Consider the following 20,087-nt stretch of genomic DNA (forward strand, 5'->3'; position numbering starts at 1 on the left):
AGAATATAAAATTATATCATGATAACATTAGTGCAGCTTACATTACAAATCACAGACAATCACTTCTAGTTATCAAAAGTTGGATATTTCTTTGTTTGAGAAGAACTGCTAAATTTTCTGTTCCCAATGAAACAAGAAACTCAATGAAACAAGAAATTTAATTTTAGCTCATTTTACAGGATCAACAAATTTATTACAATGAACATATAATAATGCTCATTTGGTGTATGACTTTCTGTCCTTGACAATTAAACTAATTACAACACTACAAATCTATTACATTTATTGAGTTCAGGGATGGTAAACAATGACGGGCAAACGGGGCACACTGATAGTGCCCCAGCCAGTAGAGAACATGTAGAGACGAATGAACAAGCTGAAGAAGAACGTACTAAACCTGAAGAAGATTGTTTCTGCAACGAACACATTGATGATTCTCTATGGATCAGATGTGATTGGTGCAACAAATGGTGTCATCTTGATTGTGTTGGACTGACAGGACTTGACGAGGATCAGGTGCTTTTGATCAACAAAATATAAGTGTCCACACTGCATTGTCAATGCGACAACAGTGCTGATTAAGTTGAGTGAAACCATTAATGAAACGGTTACCAATGCTGTTAAAAACAGTCTGCAGAACGAGTTACCAACAGCAATGGCTGCTGTCAAAAAAGATATAGTCAATGAATCATCTTCAAAAGTGAAGAGCTACGTTGATGCAGCAAAGGTTGACCTCCAGGCAACTATTAGTGACAAGCCACCAACTCAATTAGTGACGGCAACAGTCCAACAGATTGATGCTGACAAGATCGAACGGATCAAAAGAGAATGTAATGTGATCATCAGACACGTTCCCGAAATGGCTATCAAAGAGAACAGATCTCAAAGCAATGATCTCAAGTTTTTACATGAAACCTGTGGCATGGAAGAAGACGTGATTGTGTCCTGTTTCCGGGCAGGTAAATTAACTGAATCTGGTGAAAGCAGGGAACATCAACCTAGACCGCTGATTGTAAAACTAAAATCAAAAGAGGCTGCATTGCATTGGAGTAACTATGGTAAAGGTTGGAAGATAGAAGTGGATTCTGAAAAAGCAAAGAAAGAAGTTTATTGGATCAATCAGGATCTGAACAGAGCTGACAGAGACGTCCAATTTTTTGTGAGACAGGAACGGAGAAAGCGACTTGCAGAGAAAGCAAAGATAAAGAATACCTAAACCTTAAATTGTTTTATAGTAACAGTAATAGTTTATATAACAAGTTTTGTGAATTGAGAAATGCTGTTTCGCTGTACCAGTCTGACATTGTTTGCATAAATGAAACTCATTTTAACAATGAAATTATTGATGCTGAAATTAGCATACCTGGTTTCAAAATATTTAGAAAAGATAGAGATTTTACAGTTAATGAAGAAGTAGGAGAAAGTTCTGTTAGTAGTGGTGGAGGCTGTATTATTTATATTAAAGACTCTTTGAACCCAGTTGTCATAGATTGGTTTAGGGTCACTGATTCGATTGCTGTTGAATTCGATAGCAACATTGGTAGGGTAAATATTGCATGTATTTATAGATCAATGTCTCTTTCTAAAGCGCAGAACAATGCGATGACCAAAATGATTGCAAAACTAGCTGTTTTTAATGTTGAATCAATCCTAGTTGGAGATTTAAATTTACCAAATATATCTTGGCTTAGTGGAACTGTTAATGCTCCTCTAGGAACAAGTAATAAGAGTTTAATTATAGAAAAGAATTTTATGGAATGTGTACAAGACAATGGCTTGGTTTGGTATATCACAGATGAAGTTACCAGACGTAGAGTTGTCAGCGGTAAACTTCAAGAGAGTACACTAGATCAGGTTCTCTCTACAAACGAAGCTATTGTCAATGAAGTAATGATTGTCTCCCCCTTGGGGAAGAGCGATCATGTTTGTTTTAATGTAGAATTATATCTAAGTCTTAGTAACAGTGAGCAAGATGATGAGGCTGCAAAGGAGCCTAGAAAGTTATGGGGAAAAGTCTCTGGCAAAGAATTGTTACACAGATCGGCTGAAATTGACTGGTCTTTTAGTGAGGGTACTTTAACTTCTGAAGATATGTGGAGTGAGTTACACTCAAAGCTTAACTTAGTATCTGATATAGTTCCGACGGAAAAGAACTTTAAATGTGAGCCTTGGGCAAACTCAACCTTAAAAAGATGCAGGAAAAAGACAGATAAATGTTGGTATATTTTTGATAATAATCCTTCTTCTGAAAATCTTAATGTTGCACTGAACCAACAAGGACAGTTTGATAGTAAGTCATTTAAATGTAAAGTTAATTATGAAAGAAAAATTACACAGTGTATGAAATATAATACGAAGCCATATTATGCATATTTAAGAGGGAAAAGAGTGTTAAAAAGTTGTGTATCATCCCTGGAAAAACCGGACGGATCTTTGACCAAAAGTAATTTTGAAACTGCCGAAGTATTGGCTGATGCTTTTGCTTCAGTTTTTGTCAAAGAACCAGATGGACCTTTGAACAGAGAATGTTATTTTATTGCGGATGAGTTAAACATTGAAAATATTGAGATAACAATGGATGATGTTGGCAGAGAACTGAAAAGAATTAATATTAGTAAAAGTAAAGGGCCAGATGGCATTCATCCTAAATTATTAAAAGAACTTGAACATATATATATAATAATTCAAGTTTTGTTTCTGCTGTGACTAAATTATTTCAAACATGTGCTTCAAGTGGAAAAATTCCAGAACAGTGGAAGACAGCAAATGTTACATCTCTTTATAAAAAGGGTAGTCGGAAAGATGCCCTAAATTACAGGCCAGTATCACTTACATGCATTTTATGTAAATTATATGAAAAATTAGTAAGGAGGCATATTATGAGTTTTGTTAGTAAGAAGATAAATCAAACCAGCATGGATTTGTAGAAGGTAAATCTTGTTTATCTAATCTATTAGAGAGTGTAGAATGTATCATCGAACTATTAGAGGATGGTGCACCCGTAGATGTGTTTTACTTAGATTTTTGTAAAGCATTTGATAGTGTTCCACATCATAGACTACTTACAAAAATGAGAAATTTGGGTAGAAGTGGTAACACTTTAGATATTGTGAAAGACTTTTTATCTGGAAGAAGATTTAAGACATTCGTTGGTGAAGCATATTCCTACCTTCGTGATGTTTTATCAGGCGTCCCACAAGGGTCTGTTTTGGGTCCTTTATTGTTTGTCATTTTTATCAATGACTTGCCTGATTGTATTAATGGTATATCTAAACTGTTTGCAGATGATCTTAAAGTTATTATGGATGCCAATGACACTGAAAGCACTTTCAATATGTTAGAAAGCTTGCAAAACTGGCAAAATGTGTGGCTGTTAAAGTTTAATCCTAGCAAATGCAAAATAATGCATGTTCCATTTAATGAAAATCCCCTTCAAGAATATGTATTTAGTGGTGTTACACTTGAATGTATTGAAGCAGAGAAAGATCTTGGAGTGTTAACTTCTTCAGATTTGAAATGGTCGAAACATATTAAAAGTTGTATCAGTAAAGCAAACAGTATGATTGCATGGGTTACAAGGAATCTCATTATAAGAGAAATTAACGTTATGAGAAATGTTTATAAAACTATAATAAGACCCCACTTGGAGTATTGTGCTCAGTTGTGGTCTCCACCTGCCTGCCATGGGAATTGGGCTACTATCATTGAACTGGAAAATGTCCAGAGAAGGTTCACACGCCTTATTGATGATATTGGAACACTTCCTTACAGTAAAAGGTTGGATGCCTTACAGATTACAACACTCGCAGAGAGACGGGTTAGAGGAGATTTGATTGAAGCCTACAAAATTGTAAATGGATTGGTTGAGTATGGAAAAGATATTTTCAATTTAAGTAGATCGGGAGATAAAATTGTTAGCACTAAATCTAACAATATTGATAGAAATATTAAAACCTTGTCTAATAATTTTTTATCAGAGCGTGTTATCAGCTTTTGGAATAAATTACCATCATTTGTTAGAAATTCAGTGTCTGTTATTGATTTTAAAATTAATCTAGAAGAATTTAAAAAGACTAATAATTTAGTAGACACAGGCAACTTTTGGGAAGTGTCAAATATAGTTTTAGCAAAAATATAGGGTGTAAATTATATCGAAAAGAAGAAGCAACAAGTTCAATATTTATATAAAAACCCGTGTGTTGCCAAGAGAAAGGGAATAAATATCTCATGAATTTGTTTTTATCTCATTTTTTTATTGACGGTTTTTTAACGTTTTAAACTTTTTTTTAAACTTATTAATTTAATTTCTACTATAATATGTAAATAAATTATGACAATTATGTTAGTTATAGAATTTGTTTGTTTTTTAATGACGAAGGCTGTGAAATGTTCACAGTTCTGATAATGAGGAAATCAGAAAGAATGTTTAAAACTAGTGATGATGTTTATGTCATTATTCTTAATCTAATCTAATCTAATCTTGACTGCTAATTGGGTTGTAAACGGAAAGCAACTAACGGGGGCAAGAAAGCTTTTGCACACACCGAAACGTTAGTCCAGATGAGTTTTTGGAGACAAGGCCTTGCAAGGCTCTTACTTGGACCAGATACAAATTGTTGGGAGAAATAAAGTGTTGTTACTAAGGATTGCAGTAAAGTTCCCACCAAGAAGCATTTGACCACTGCTTCTGCTCAGAAAGCACATGCTCTAACCAATCGGCCATTAAGCCCCAGTTGTCCAGTGGGCAGGGGTGAGTGTTTGACCTAAATATCCAGTCAGATCCTGTCTATTGTTATTTATCAATAGGTACACCAAATGCACCACGGGCTAGGTGGTGGAGTGGTTAGAGCATCGGTCTTCTGAGCAGAAGGCCAAGGGTTTGATTCTCATTGTTACCTAGTATAGGCAGTTAGCTAAGGATTCCTTGCTAAATTACATATCTTTGTAACATCTCCTCGGTTACCTCAGCCGAATGATCGGAAAACCGTGATTGAGGGTAAAGTGAGAAGGGGCCCTGCCGAAAGATCGAGATTCTGCTCGAAGTACCCCTTTGGAACATCTACACTGTAGTGAACTGTAAACATACTATACTAGTAAAACAAAATTTTTTAGTAAAACAAAATTTTTATTTACCACAAAACAATCAATACATATTTAATATTATTATACATTTACAAATAAATCTAAATTTAAATTCAGCTATATACACAATACACAGCCCGCCGCGCAGACAGCCACACATTGCTGAGAGATTCTCAGGTGCAGATGTAAGCGCCGCGTGCGCGAGGTTTGTTATCTTACAATTACATGTCACGATATATTATTAATTATCAGAGAATTTTAGAAGCAAAATAATAATTGCATATTGGGAAAATTTAGGTCGTTAACGCAGTACAGGGCGTGGACACTGCAATGCTAATAACGGAAAATTTTGAGGCACGAGTTTCATTCAGCTACCCAATTTATATGTGACATGTACTTGTATTAAATTCAAATAAATGTTAGTAACAATCGACGTCAACATTGTGCAACTGTAAACTGCAAAATGTTAACGTCGATTATCACTATAAACCAGATCTCGCAAGTTACTAATTCTTTGCACTATATATGTTACGTCACTATTGCATATGTCATTCATATTGTACGTTATATAAAATAAAAATAAACATTTTATAATTGTTTCAATGTTCAACACTGCTAAAAAACAAATACCTACTAGCCCATCGATTAAGCAGTCGCCAAAACAAGGCTCAAAGTTAATTTACCTTCACACCTCGTTTTGGAGACTGAAGGATGTCAATAAATAAATAATGGATAACATTAATACTGAATATGATGGATAATCAGTAATATCAATAAAATCCACAATCACTAATCATGTTTTCGATGGGCAAGCACTCGCAACTGGATGCTGAAACAAACGGCGCAAGTCTTGCACCATTCATGCAGCATACGTCGGGAGATATCATGAGCTCCGCTAACTCTGCGATTCTAACGGATGAATTAGGCTACCCCGACAGAAACACAAGTAACAGGGGGTTGTGGAAGGACACGAACACTGTTCGTTAACTCGTACCCCGGGTACCCCCTATATAGATCTATGTCCCGCCGGAGAGAGCCCACCACCAGTCATATCGAAAGCAGCTTTTAATTCTGCATTAAAAATATCGCGTCGTCATAATAAATAATATACATTACCACTACACACTTGTCACTACACACTTTTATGCACAGTACAACTAAAATATTAACAAGAGACAGAAGAGTTTTACATCGGCTCAGCACCGCAAGGACGTTGGCTATGCTATACACGTGGATCATAAATTAGTTTGATTTGGGTACGGTTCGACCGGGAAAGTGGTCGGGATTAGTTCTCATAATGAGTGATCACTGTCGTCAGATATATTAGAGCAGGAACTCCCCCAGGTTTCGGACGAAACACGCACAGTATTTAGAGTATCAGCGCGCAATGCTGTGCGCGCGCGTTCCCATATTGTTTTATCATTCGGCGATCGCGTTCAACGTGACTGGTGAGGAAGTGCTATGTTGTTTACCTAAATTCAAGCATGGTATCCATAGATAAGATTATCAGTCAGTAAGTGGGAATAACAGGCAAGTATCACTTCTCACTCAGAATTCAGTGAAATTTTTGTCACACCAATCAGTTCCATACCTGTTTTGAGCTCTTAGAAGTGACTGTTTAAGCAAATTCTTGACAGAGCTGCAAGGGGAGGTGAAATTCATCGGCCCAACTTTACGAAATTCGTTCCACAGCCATGTAGATTTGTACATAAATTGATTAGTTGGAGAGGGCGTGATTAACAAATTATCTTTCCTATTTGATAAGCCGAATAGGTAGTATAACGAAATTGGTACTCGTGACTTAATGATCTTAAACAATTCCATTAAACAACGGTATCTGTATAGGTTCTCTATAGCAAGTAGTTCGTGTTTTGTGAATAGAGGTTTGATGGACTCTTTAACATAGAATTCAGATCCTAGACGTTGAGAATTAATTGGTCTTGCTCTAGCACATGTCTTGAACTTGTCTACATGGGCTTCAAAGTCTCCAAAGAGAATCCTGATACACTTCTTTTAAGTAATAAATAGCGGTTTCAACTGATTATTGGGAATACCTCCCCAGACAGAAATAGCATAACCTAGGTGTGATTCAAAGAGAGAATATACTATACTTAACTACTGCAATGTGTATGACATCAACGGGACTAATATTGACACGCACCCAAGGGCTTTGAAGTCTTTGGGTGTTACTTTAGGCCAGTGGCGTAATGAAGGGCCCCGCCAACCCTGCTGTGCATGGCGGGGCGCAATCTTGGGGGGGTGCAATCTTGGGGGGGGGGTGCAATCTTGGGGGGGCGCCTAATCCTCGTTTGAATGTGGGACAATTCCGAAAAACATAACTACGGTACTAGCAAAACTGCTCTAGAAACACACTTTTTTAGAGATATCCTCTAAAATAGTATCCTCGGCGTCAGTGGCGTAACGTTGCCTGTTGGCGCCCCCCTGCCGAAAAGGCGCCCCCTGATGGCGCCCCCTCCCCTTTTGGTGCCCCTCCCTAAAATTGAACAAATTAGGTGATTTTAGAGAATACGCCGGTAAAATCTCTAAAAAAGTGTGCATTTAGAGCAAAACGCGCAGTTTTGCTAGTACTTTAGTTAAGTTTTCGAAATTGTCCCACATTCAAACGACGATTTGGCGCCCCCCTAAGACGGCGCCCCCCTGCACAGCGGGGTCAGCGGGGCCCTTTGTTACGCCACTGCTCGGCGTATCCTCTAAAATCATCTAATTTGTTCAATTTTAGGGAGGGGCGCCAAAAGGGGAGGAGGCGCCAACAGGGGGGCTCTTTTTCAGCGGGGGCACCAACAGGCAACGTTACACCACTGCTTATGGCATAGTCAATAGTGCAGCCACGGTAGGTAAACAAGAGCTCTGCGGTTGAGCTGTCGTTCGGTTATTCCAAAACAACAACCAAAACAATGTGTGGGATGTAGGCAACTTGTACTTTCAACGGAAAAATAAATTGACTGAAAAATGTGCTAAGCTTGAGTTAGGATTCCTTTACCAAACCAATGAAAATCTACCACTGCTAGATCAAGATATTGTTTCAGTGGATATTCGGGGTCAAAGATATCCCTGAGAATGAAGTAAAGATGAGAAAAAGCTACAAAATAGACAATCCTATTTTACAAGAACAATGTCCTCTTAAAATAATAAGTTCAGGACAATCAAATAAGTATAGCGCTCGATTCTTAAAGCAAAGTTCAACGATGTATTTTTGCGCACTTGGCGCAAATTTGTCATACGTTGTATATGACCCGCCACGCATGAGTGCGCCGCTCCCCCTGTATCGTAGAAACGATTAATAAAGGGGTTCACGACGTGATACAAGCGCAAATGTAACAATATACAAGCATTTATAAATTTGGTGCCAAAAGTTTTTTTCAAGTGTGAATGATTGATGATGATCAATCACTTTACACTCGACTGTCACAAAGCAGAGCAATGTCCAATGATTTACGAAAAATGATAGTTTGCGCGGCAACTTTTAGGCTTAAAATGCACCTAGTTTTTTTAATATTGATTATTTTACAGTTTATTTTACAAAATTGTAAACAAAAATGTTAGTACAAAATTTACAATATTTGAGAAAACAACTTTTACAATTTTATAATCAAAAATTTAAAATGTGTGTTCGACTTTAAAATTAATAACTTGTTGTTCGTAGATTTGTAAACAAAATGCGTACGAGGACTACTTTTTTATTTAACGGTGATACTCGGCGGCTTCAATGCACCGCGCGCGAACTATTATTCTTGCGTCGCATTGACGGATGAAACAAGCGCGCCCGCATAAATCTCCTGACATAAATTTGTCAGGAGATCGACTGTAATTCCGTTTACGAACCTTTTAAAGATATTTGACAGTGCCGATTCTATCCCTTAAAGGATTTTCAATAGTGCCGTGGAAAAATAAAACATCAAATTCATTCATCTGAACTTTAGTAAAGGTTATAATGATATCAAATCAAGATTTCAAACGCGTACAATCATTAACCCTATACAAGTATTGTCAACTGTGATTAAAGATCAGAGTAAAGTATGCTATCCTATATGTAAGCTACAATGAGGAAGAAACAGCATTATACAACAGTATTACAAAAATAAATATAGGTATAATACCAAAATGTAACTATTACTGCTAATAAATACAGTTTAAATATAAACTTATCAAATTTAAAATTGACACGAAACTAATACGCGGTTTATATTAGAATGCAACACAAACACTAAACACATCAAATAGAAACAAAAAAAGATATCTCGCACTGTCAGTCATTATATATTACAATTATATAAATAACACCGAAGAACTCATATATCAACAGCTCGAGTAGCGCACACTACTAGTGCTAATCTCGAGCGTCTGACCGTGGCAGGGGAAGCGTCCAGGGTTCGATGCCGCGACCGTGATCTTTTAAACATTTTGTGAAAGTCGTCTTTGTTTAAGAAGGTCCACTTCCAGTAGCCCATTTTCTCCCCACATAACATTTCTTCATCCTCAGCAAGACCTGTTTTATTTTCCATTACAGTAATTCCATGTTCCAATGAAATCCAACTCTTCAATTTTAACATCAGCGGTCGGATCCTGAAATATGGAAGTGAAACTCAGTAAATTTTTACAGTCAAGTAATACTATAACTTCTATTCGTAAAATTTTACAAGATTTGTTTCCAGTTTCGGACAAATTCACAATATTACTACATAACAACTTAGTAATGTAAGCAGTAAGGGCCCTCTCCTAATTTTAATCTGTAGAAGTGCACGTGCAAAAAACGCGCGACTTCAATGCAAAAATACGCGTGTGCTCTCGGCGCGCGCTAAAACTCTGCGCTGAAAATATTGGTTTGGTACCACAACGAGAGTTTTAAAATTCCCGCCAATTCCAAACTCCAGAAAAAGAATCCGAAATTTTGGGACAGCCAAAAAAATATTTTGATTAATGCTTTTCGACTTTATTTGTCCGTAAACTGACAACTACAGTAAATCTATTTTCTCTACGAACTGGGCACGAGTAACTTGTTTTAAAATACAGCAAATCTATCTTCTCGGAGTGGGCACGAGTTACTTGTTTTAAAATACAGCAAATCTATCTTCTCTGCGAACTGGGCACGAGTAACTTGTTTTAAAATACAGCAAATCTATCTTCTCTGCGAACTGGGCCCGAGTTACTTGTTTTGAAATACAGCAAATCTATATTCTCTGCGAACTGGGCACGAGTTACTTGTTTTAAAATACAGCAAATCTATCTTCTCTGCGAACTGGGCACGAGTCACTTGTTTTAAAATACAGCATATCTATCTTCTCTGCGAACTGGGCACGAGTTACTTGTTTTGAAATACAGCAAATCTATCTTCTCTGCGAACTGGGCACGAGTAACTTGTTTTAAAATACAGCAAATCTATCTTCTCTGCGAACTGGGCACGAGTAACTTGTTTTAAAATACAGCAAATCTATCTTCTCTGCGAACTGGGCACGAGTAACTTGTTTTAAAATACAGCAAATCTATCTTCTCTGCGAACTGGGCCCGAGTTACTTGTTTTGAAATACAGCAAATCTATATTCTCTGCGAACTGGGCACGAGTTACTTGTTTTTAAATACAGCAAATCTATCTTCTCTGCGAACTGGGCACGAGTTACTTGTTTTAAAATACAGCAAATCTATCTTCTCTGCGAACTGGGCCCGAGTTACTTGTTTTGAAATACAGCAAATCTATCTTCTCTGCGAACTGGGCACGAGTTACTTGTTTTAAAATACAGCAAATCTATCTTCTCTGCGTACTGGGCACGATTTACTTGTTTTGAAATACAGCAAATCTATCTTCTCTGCAAACTGGGCACGGGTAACTTGTTTTAAAATACAGCAAATCTATCTTCTCTGCGAACTGGGCCCGAGTTACTTGTTTTGAAATACAGCAAATCTATCTTCTCTGCGAACTGGGCACGAGTTACTTGTTTTAAAATACAGCAAATCTATCTTCTCTGCAAACTGGTTACTTGTTTTAAAATACAGCAAATCTATCTTCTCTGCGAACTGGGCCTGAGTTACTTGTTTTGAAATACAGCAAATCTATATTCTCTGCGAACTGGGCATGGGTAACTTGTTTTGAAATACAGCAAATCTATCTTCTCTGCGAACTGGGCACGAGTAACTTGTTTTAAAATACCGCAAATCTATCTTCTCTGCGAACTGGGCACGGGTAACTTGTTTTAAAACACAGCAAATCTATCTTCTCTACGAACGGGGCCCGAGTAACTTGTTTTAAAATACGACAAAGTTAACTGCTGAATGTTCCCGGTCAAAAATTAATTATAGTTTATATTAAAATATTGTCTATTGTCTATGTTTTACTATAATGCTGGGAGCCTTGTTGTAAAAAATAGGGTACATACCATTACTTGAAAGTCGTTATTTCGGAGTGAGCAACCATTTTGTTGACTAGCGAATCTAAATTGAAATAGTCGAATATCACTCAATTTCAGTTGCAGGTCGTCATCCTTAAAATTAGAGAGCAAATAATTTCATTTTGTACTCGACTTAAGTCAATATAAATAGAAATTACAGCAATTTGAAGTAACAGCATATCAAGCTATATCATACATATTACATAATTATGAAAGCCTCTCAAAGATCTCGATTAAATCTGTAAACGTACATTTAACGGTAAGATATGTAGATAGCGCGCAATAGTTGCGCACGCACAAAACCAATATGACTGCCACACAAAGCAACAAACTGTAACAAAAAATGAAAATTGTGAATTCAACCAGCTTATTCACTATTATCCAACGCGACATTGGTTTGGGCGCATTATCGACACGTTTTAAATGCGCGGAACATTTTTGTGCGCGGCACTAGCATTTTAAATTTTCAAAATTTAAATCATAGCCAGAGTTATGGTTATTTTTCAAAACAAATTTTGAGGCAAATTTTACGTGTAAATTATCCATTTTTTATTCATGATCACTCATAGTTTGAACAATTTTCCTTGGATTGAATTGAACTCTTCGATATTCGATTATTGAGACAATTATCTAAAGAACAAGATTACTTTATAAGTAGTCTCACTATGTGAGTCTCGAGACAGGATACTTGCATAGCTCAGATAGAACTTCATTTTATGCTACTCCTGAAGCACTCTCCTCTCCTTTAGTTACACTTCCTTTCTTGGCCTCCTTTCAGCTCTCAAACTGGGAAGTGGTCATGGTGGTCTAGATTACACATGATACATTTTCAAATGCAAACTTGCAGGTGCCCCATCACACTTCCTTATTGCAGAATTGATGAGACCATAATGAATTGATCCGAGCACTTCAACCTTTGCCTCTTGCTATTTTAGTTAGTTATTATTTTTCCAAATTGGTGATGATTAAGGAGCTGAATCATGGCTCACAAACCTAGTATATAACTTAACAAAGGCTAGCGTTTCATAAGGATACTTGCTGCGTTTCACAAGGAGACTAGCTGTGTTGATAACTGTAACTATCTGCATGATATTATATTCGACCCTTGCAGTTCAAATCTACATTCCTCATCGCTAGAATAATATGTAAACAATGAATTAAATCAGGTGATGCAATTGGCAAAGCACAATCTTAAATCATGAGCAATTAATCTCATTTATCTATCATAGCTCTTCTCCTCAGGGATCAGGTTGAAGGAAAAATTGGATATAGGAGCCGTCCATACCTTCTTTGCCTTTCCACGTATACCTCTCACTGCTACTAGCACACTCCTCATAACATCCATGCTCAGGGGTGTCTTGATGTTACACATCACCTGGCTGTCATTAGTAGTTGAGGAAGCCATATTAGGTGTGTCGATAGCCACCAAGACCAAGGAGGACTACAGCAAGGTATGTGTAACATCAGAACACCGCGACATGCCTGAGCATAGACATTATGAGGAGTGTGCCAGTAGCAGTAAGAGGTGTATGTGGGAAAGCAAAGAAGGCATGGACTGCCCCTATATATCAAATTTATCCTTCAACCTGATCCCTGAGGAGAAGAGCTACGAGGGATAGATGAGATTTATTGCTCATGATTTATGATTGTGCTCTGCCAATTGCATCACTTGATTTAATTTATTATATACAATATTGTTTGAATGACCTTTTCATCTAATACAGGCTAGGTCATCAATTTTGACTTTTTGAGGCTCAGAGATGTAAACAATCAAAACAGTTCTATGAATATCAGTTATTGTATCTAAGTATATTATGTACAAATGCATTATAGCATTATAGAGTGAAAATTGAATATAAAATTTATACCCAAAAACAAATTTAGGAAAACAAAATTTTAAGGAGAATGAATTTGGGGATGGGGAAATGGGGTTAATAACTTCCCCCTCATTAAGGTATGTTGTCAGAGAACACTTCTGAATAGCCCTGTAAGTCTTGTTGTTGTTGTTGTTGTTGTATGATAAATGCAACTACATTACTGCAGTTGCCCTGTCTGGACTGCGCTAGTAGTCGGGGACTAACTAGGTAAGAGTCACAGCATACAGGTCCCGGTATCCATTGCAGGAAAGTGATCATGTCAAGGGTTGGTTGCACCAGCGCTTGTGTGAGACGGGGAGCAGAGCTCACTCCGAAACAGGGACTGACATAGTTGTTATCCTCCACAAGACACTAAACCTCACATTCTTCAATGGAAATGCAGGAATTTATATCACGCAGGGGTTTCGTTAGCCCTAGGCATCCTCCATCACCATACCACACAGAATTGCGAGCCCAGAGCACACTATTTAAACCCGAGGGTACGTGTCTTGTTGTGGTTTTACAATGTGTTTGTGTTATCGCTTTTCTGCTTCCTTTATCTAATTGCATTCACCTATTTTTCGGCCCTTTTATTCACTCTACTGAAATGTGTATTTGGAGCAACTTTACTTTTACATTGTTCTTGTCATGTACAAATTTTTCGCATAATTAGTTAAAAAAACAAGTATTAGAATCAAAGTATGATAGAATTGATTTGAATTAAAAAGTCCCTTGTGGCCGAAAAGGAGGGTACAACCCCAAATAAAAAGGAGGGACCATGGACTCCACACGTATCGGTCAGTGCAATCCTTATAGTTGCCTATGAGAACTGTAAAGAGGAACTTATCTGGACTCTGATAGAACGTCAAAGGCTTGGTACTAACCACAAGCAATGTGATCAATTACAATGAAGGTCAACAAGTATCCTTGGTACAAACGTTTTCAGGTCTCATTATTGTGATTATACTATAATATGCAATATTTAATATTCGTTTTGAAACACTCATATTTTTAATGATTTGAATAACAATAACATTGAATTCTAATACAACTATATGCAGGATGGCAGAAGAAGTTCAACAGCCTGAAGACATGGCCACTGAAGAGGCTCCAGCAGCAGCTGAAGAGATATTAGAGCCACAAACTGAAGAATCAGAAGAGCCTCAAACTGAATTATTAGAGGAGCCTTCTGAGGAGCCTTCAGAGGAGCCTCAAACTGAGGAATCAGAAACACCTCAAATTGAAGAATCAGAAACACCTCAAACTGAAGAATCAGATAAGCCTCAAATTGAAGAATCAGAAAAGTGCCAAAATGGCAATGAAGAAACCAGTCCCCCTGCTGATGATGAATCAGAAAACATGAAGATCATAGTCCGCCATCTTAACTATAAAACCGCTGAGGATACAGTGAAGGACCATTTTGCGAAGTATGGGTCAGTTAAAAGTGTTGAAATTAAGAAAGACCCTGATGGGTCTTCTCGTGGCTTTGGATTTGTTGTGTTTGAAACAAAAGAGGGTGTCGATAATGCAGTGAGGGAAGAAAGACAGGAAATAGACGGTCACGAAACTCTTGTTAGCCTTCCCATTCCTCTGTCAGACAAACTGAAAACAAATATGATGTTCATAGGTGGTGTCAGCAAAGATCTCCCAGAAGATGAACTCAGAGACTACTTCAAAGAATTTGGCACTATCAAAGAGTTGACTTTTACCCATCACCGGGATTCTGGCGAGAGAAGAAATTATTGCTTCTTGCACTTTGAAGAAGCTGAAGCTGTTGAAAAAGTTATGAAAGGAACAAAACCACCATATCCCGCATCTCATACAATTGGAAAGTTTTCAGTGGACTGCAGGAGGAAGTTCCCTGAAGACCATCCAGAAACTAAGAAACTGAGAAAAAGGCAGGAAGCTAAAAGATTTGGGGGTGGTTGGGGTAACAACCAAGGTGGTGGTGGTGGTGGTGGTGGTGGATATGGTAACCAAGGTGGGTATGGTGGAGGTTATGGTGGTGGGTATGGAGGTGGTTACGGGGGTGGCTATGGTGGAGGTTATGGTGGATACGGTGGTGGTTACAGCTCAGGTGGCCCAGTGAGGAGTCGAGGACGTGGGCGAGGAGGTTACCGACCTTACTAAGATTTCTCAGCTATACATCTTTTTTGCGCTATAATTCTTGCCCACTCTGTGAGAGTGACGGCTCTGGAGTCTGATGAAGCAGTGATGATCAGAACTTCTTTTATAAGGTGATGACCAGATCAATCCTCCGTTGTGTTGGGTTCCAAGTTAATTTTACAATTCTTACAAGCAACGAAGGCATTTAAGTCATTGCTGAGGCCATGAAGTATTTATGTTATTTATCCACCGAGTTATGTATACCATATTAATGATAATTGAATACCAGTCCAAGTTTTCTCTATGGAGGCATTTATTACATTCGAAGAAACGGATCTTCTGCATAACACCCGTACCACATTTTCAATGTATATTTTAATTAACAATTCCAGTTTTATATCTGATTTTAACTAAATTCTTCGTTAATTACTTAGAATCTCAAGCACGCTGTTTTATCGATTGACTTGATAATCAGTATCCGCCTTAATCAAAAGTGATTTTAATAACAACCTGTAAATTCTTTTTTTATAGCTTGAAAATTCTCACAACCCCAAAATATATTAGCTTTTTCTGCTCGCAGTCTGGTATCCCATGTCTTATTCGACAAATTCAGGTTCATGTCATAGAAAATGGTGGATTCTGATAGTCTATAGAGTTAACATTCGGATTGGGGACCGTCAACATGAAGACAGTTCTAATGGTTGCAGAAAAGCCTTCCCTGGCGGCATCCATTGCTAAAATACTCTCTGGAGGCAGTTCAACTTCTAGAAAAGGCAGGTATTTGGAAAGCTTGTTAGGTGCTGTAAGATGTTTTAACTTTGCACTATTTCTGCACACAAATTATGAAATTTTCTCGTCATTTCTCACAGATTTGCTTGAATACCTTTTCGCATTATTTTTTCTTTGACTGGAATTTAGATTCTTTATGTTTGTACAATTTAACAGTTTTAACAACAGAGCTTTTCCTTAGGTCCAATCCAGTTCACGAGTACGATACAACTTTTAGGGGAGAAAAGGTTAACATGAAGATGACATCAGTCTGTGGTCACGTGATGTCACTCGACTTCAAGTAAATACTTTAACTTTAACTCTATAATTCTACTTGTTTTCAGTAGGGCTTCAAATAATAATCCCTAGTAATTAGAGGAATTTTAAAATGTTTATATGTGATTTAGAAATTGGTTTGATTTGAATCGTATCTTTTGTTTCAAAAAGCTTGATAAATGTATTTAGAAATTGTATAACCCTACTAACTGACCGTTCATTTCCAGTTCTAAATACAACAATTGGGATGCAGTTGATCCACTCGAACTGTTCACCGCCACGACAGTCCAAAAAGAATCAATGCCCAAGCTTAACATAGTACAGCACCTCCAGTCAGAAGGGAAAACTATATCTTACCTCGTACTCTGGCTGGACTGTGATCGTGAGGGTGAAAATATCTGTTTTGAGGTTATTGACGCGATCAAAGAAGTCAACAGGTTGCGAGATGATCAGATATTCAGGGCCAAGTTTTCTGCTATCACTGACGTAGATATCAAAAAAGCGTTCAACACGTTAGGAAAGCCCAACGAGAATGAGTCCCTGGCTGTAGATGCTCGACAAAACCTGGACTTGAGATTAGGATGTGCGTTTACTCGCTTTCAAACCAAGTATTTTCAAGGAAAGTACGGAGATTTGGATAGTACCTTGATATCATACGGACCTTGCCAGACTCCGACCCTTGGATTCTGTGTTGAACGGCACGATATAATCCAGACCTTCACTCCTGAGCCCTACTGGGTTATAGAGATCTGTATCTCCGCAGAGAACTTTGAAGTTCCCCTGACCTACTCCCGAGGTAGAATATTTGATCAGCAATGTGGGCATATCCTGCTGCTCCTCCTCAAACAGCACAACGAGGCCGTGGTACAAAGTGTGAAGTACAGCACCCAGAAAAAACAGAGACCGCAAGCAATGAACACGGTTGAGATGCTAAGATTCGCTTCCTCAGGTCTGGGGATGGGACCGCAGCAGACTATGCAGGTTGCAGAGAGACTCTACATCTCCGGCTACATCAGCTATCCCCGAACTGAAACTAACTCCTATCCTCCTAACTTTGATTTAATGGGCACCCTAGCTACTCAGAAGAGTAACTCCCATTGGGGTGACTTTGTCCGAAGGCTCATCTCCACTGGTATCACATCTCCTAGGAAAGGCTCTGACCACGGTGATCATCCTCCAATAACCCCGATGAGAGCCGCCTCTGAAGCAGAACTTGGATCAGATGGTTGGAGGATCTTCTCCCTGGTCTGCCAGAACTTCATAGCATCACTCAGTCCGGACTGTACTTACGAGAAAGTAGATATTACGTTTATGATAGGAGATGAGGAGTTTACCTGTACAGGTTCTAAAGTGCTAGATCCGGGGTTTACAGCCGTACAACACTGGCAGAAGATGGAGGACAGTCTCCCTCCGGTACAGTTTGTGAAAGGAGCCAGGTATCGGACCAAGGAGCCACGGTTAACTCAGAAAGCTACAACCCCCCCAGGCTATCTGACTGAGTCTGAACTGATCACTCTGATGGAGAAACATGGTATTGGAACTGATGCTAGTATTCCAGTTCACATCAATAATATATGTGTAAGGAACTTTGTAACGATAGCATCAGGACGCCGGCTGATTCCAAACACACTAGGTATCTTGCTGGTGCACGGCTATCAGCGCATTGACCCTGACCTTGTTAAACCTTCTATGAGATCTGAGATTGAGAAACAATTCGATCTGATAGCTTAGATGGTAAAGCTAACTTTGACATAGTGTTAGCTCACGCTGTGTCGACATTTCAAGCAAAGTACAAATACTTTGTGGAGAACACCGAGTATATGGACCAGCTATTTGAACTGAGTTTTACAAAACTTTCTGAAACTGGAAAATCGCTGAGCAAGTGTGGTCTCTGTACTCGCTACATGAAACTTATCAGTCAGAAGCCTATGAGGCTGCACTGCAAGAACTGCGAGGCAACCTACAAGTTACCCCAAGGAGGCAGCATCAAGTTGTACCAAGGTAACGTTTGTCCACTGGACCAGTTCGAGCTGGTGGTGTACAACGCTGGAGGTAAATCCTTCATCTTGTGTCCGTATTGTTACAATTTCCCTGAGATTGAGGATATGGGTAATAACTCTGGGTGTAACAAGTGTCCGCACCCCACGTGCCTTAATGCTGCTCCACAGACCTCTGTAACATCATGTCAGACTTGTGATGAGGGAGATCTGGTTCTGGATCCTAACTCAGGTGGGAGGCTTTGTTATTTGGTTTGTTGATTTGTTATGTTACTCTAGCCTTTAAATATTGCACTTTTTAATCAAATTTTAAAGCGATCAATGTCATATTAATTCAAATTTCTCCATTTACATTACTTAAAGCACTCGCGCCCTAATGAGATATTCCTAATTTGGTCCCACCCGCTAAATTAGATTACCCATCGAATTACGGGATCAGCATGCATATCAAAAAACGTAGCAGGAATGCATGGGGGCACCCATAAGACAACTTTTGCTTAAACACAGTCGATACATTTTTGATTAGTGAACTTTTTAGTTATAGCCTGTTGTTATCTGTTTGGTGCCGTGTTTTCAGTGAATCCGTTTGTTTATTTATTCCTTATCCGTAGCAAAACATTTGGATCGCTTTAAGTTCAAAGGATTCTTCATGATAAAATATAAGGTTACGTAATCTTTTAATTTATTAATAACGGATAACGATAATTGATCTAACTAATTGACGTAATTGTCCCAGGTCCAGCGTGGCGTATGAGTTGTAACGAGTTGAAATGTACGTGTGTAGTTAAAATATTCACAGGAGCTGTTCGTGTAGCGGTATCTCCGGACAATGATTGCGATACTTGCGGTACTTCCATCCTTACTGTCGAGTTCAACCCAGTACGTTACGTCTTGTTTCTTATTGTATTATTGTTTCTTATTGTACTGTTTTATTACTTTTAATTAGTGCTTTGTTGACAAATTTATGTTCTTGCAGATGTTGTGATATGGGCTTTTCATATCTGTTAAGTTGTTGATCTGGAGTTAAATTGCAGTTGTTCAAGGTTTAATTTTTCTGATAAATTCTAAGTTATTTAATCCATCAAAAAGACTCAAACTTCATATAAAATATCATAAATTATTATTATTATGATTCATATTATGATTCATAATTATAACGAATAATATCGTCGCAGGAGAAAACACCATTCAAGGAGGGAGTCTCTAAAATAATGGGGTGTGTAATTTGTCACGTAGAACTGTCCCCACTGGTTGAACTGTCCAGACAACAGTTTAAACGGAGGAGAAGAGGGCGTGGTCGAGGAGGAAAGGGGCGTGGTCGGGGAGGGAGGAAACCTAGGACTAAGGATGAGGCACTGGATCAATATTTCGTCTGAGGAGGAATGTAATGTGAAGTCGACATTTTTGAGTTTTGCGGTTGTAGTTGTGCTGATCACGGGTGAAGACTAAAGACACTTACGAAATAAATTATTTTTGAAAGCTTTTTAACTTAAACCTTGACTTGGTTGAGTAATTGTTGTTAATAAGATATTGATATTATGTTAGTTGTATTAACAATTTCGCTGATAGGATGATGACCATTTACGCGTTCAATTATTAAA

The 20,087-nt window shown here is 38.1% G+C and overlaps 2 protein-coding genes across 2 annotated transcripts; both read left to right on the forward strand.

Moving 5' to 3' along the window:
* The first annotated feature begins 14,386 nt into the window (after positions 1-14,386).
* Positions 14,387-15,842, forward strand: LOC134816428 (RNA-binding protein squid-like). Its single transcript, XM_063825265.1, has one exon. The coding sequence runs from the start codon at positions 14,402-14,404 to the stop codon at positions 15,467-15,469; it is 1,068 nt and encodes a 355-aa protein (XP_063681335.1). The 5' UTR covers positions 14,387-14,401; the 3' UTR covers positions 15,470-15,842.
* A 214-nt stretch (positions 15,843-16,056) lies between these two features.
* LOC134816430 (DNA topoisomerase 3-beta-1-like) lies at positions 16,057-19,986 on the forward strand. Its single transcript, XM_063825267.1, is given in 6 exon segments — positions 16,057-16,222; positions 16,416-16,514; positions 16,717-18,217; positions 18,220-18,718; positions 19,223-19,365; positions 19,662-19,986. Coding segments are annotated over 6 exon segments (2,538 nt in total). The 5' UTR covers positions 16,057-16,127; the 3' UTR covers positions 19,863-19,986.
* Positions 19,987-20,087: the final 101 nt, after the last annotated feature.

The sequence above is a fragment of the Bolinopsis microptera genome, chromosome 6 (genome assembly GCF_026151205.1).
Source record: "Bolinopsis microptera isolate Bmic1 chromosome 6, MBARI_Bmic_1.0, whole genome shotgun sequence".
In the NCBI taxonomy this organism is placed as follows: Eukaryota; Metazoa; Ctenophora; class Tentaculata; order Lobata; family Bolinopsidae; genus Bolinopsis; species Bolinopsis microptera.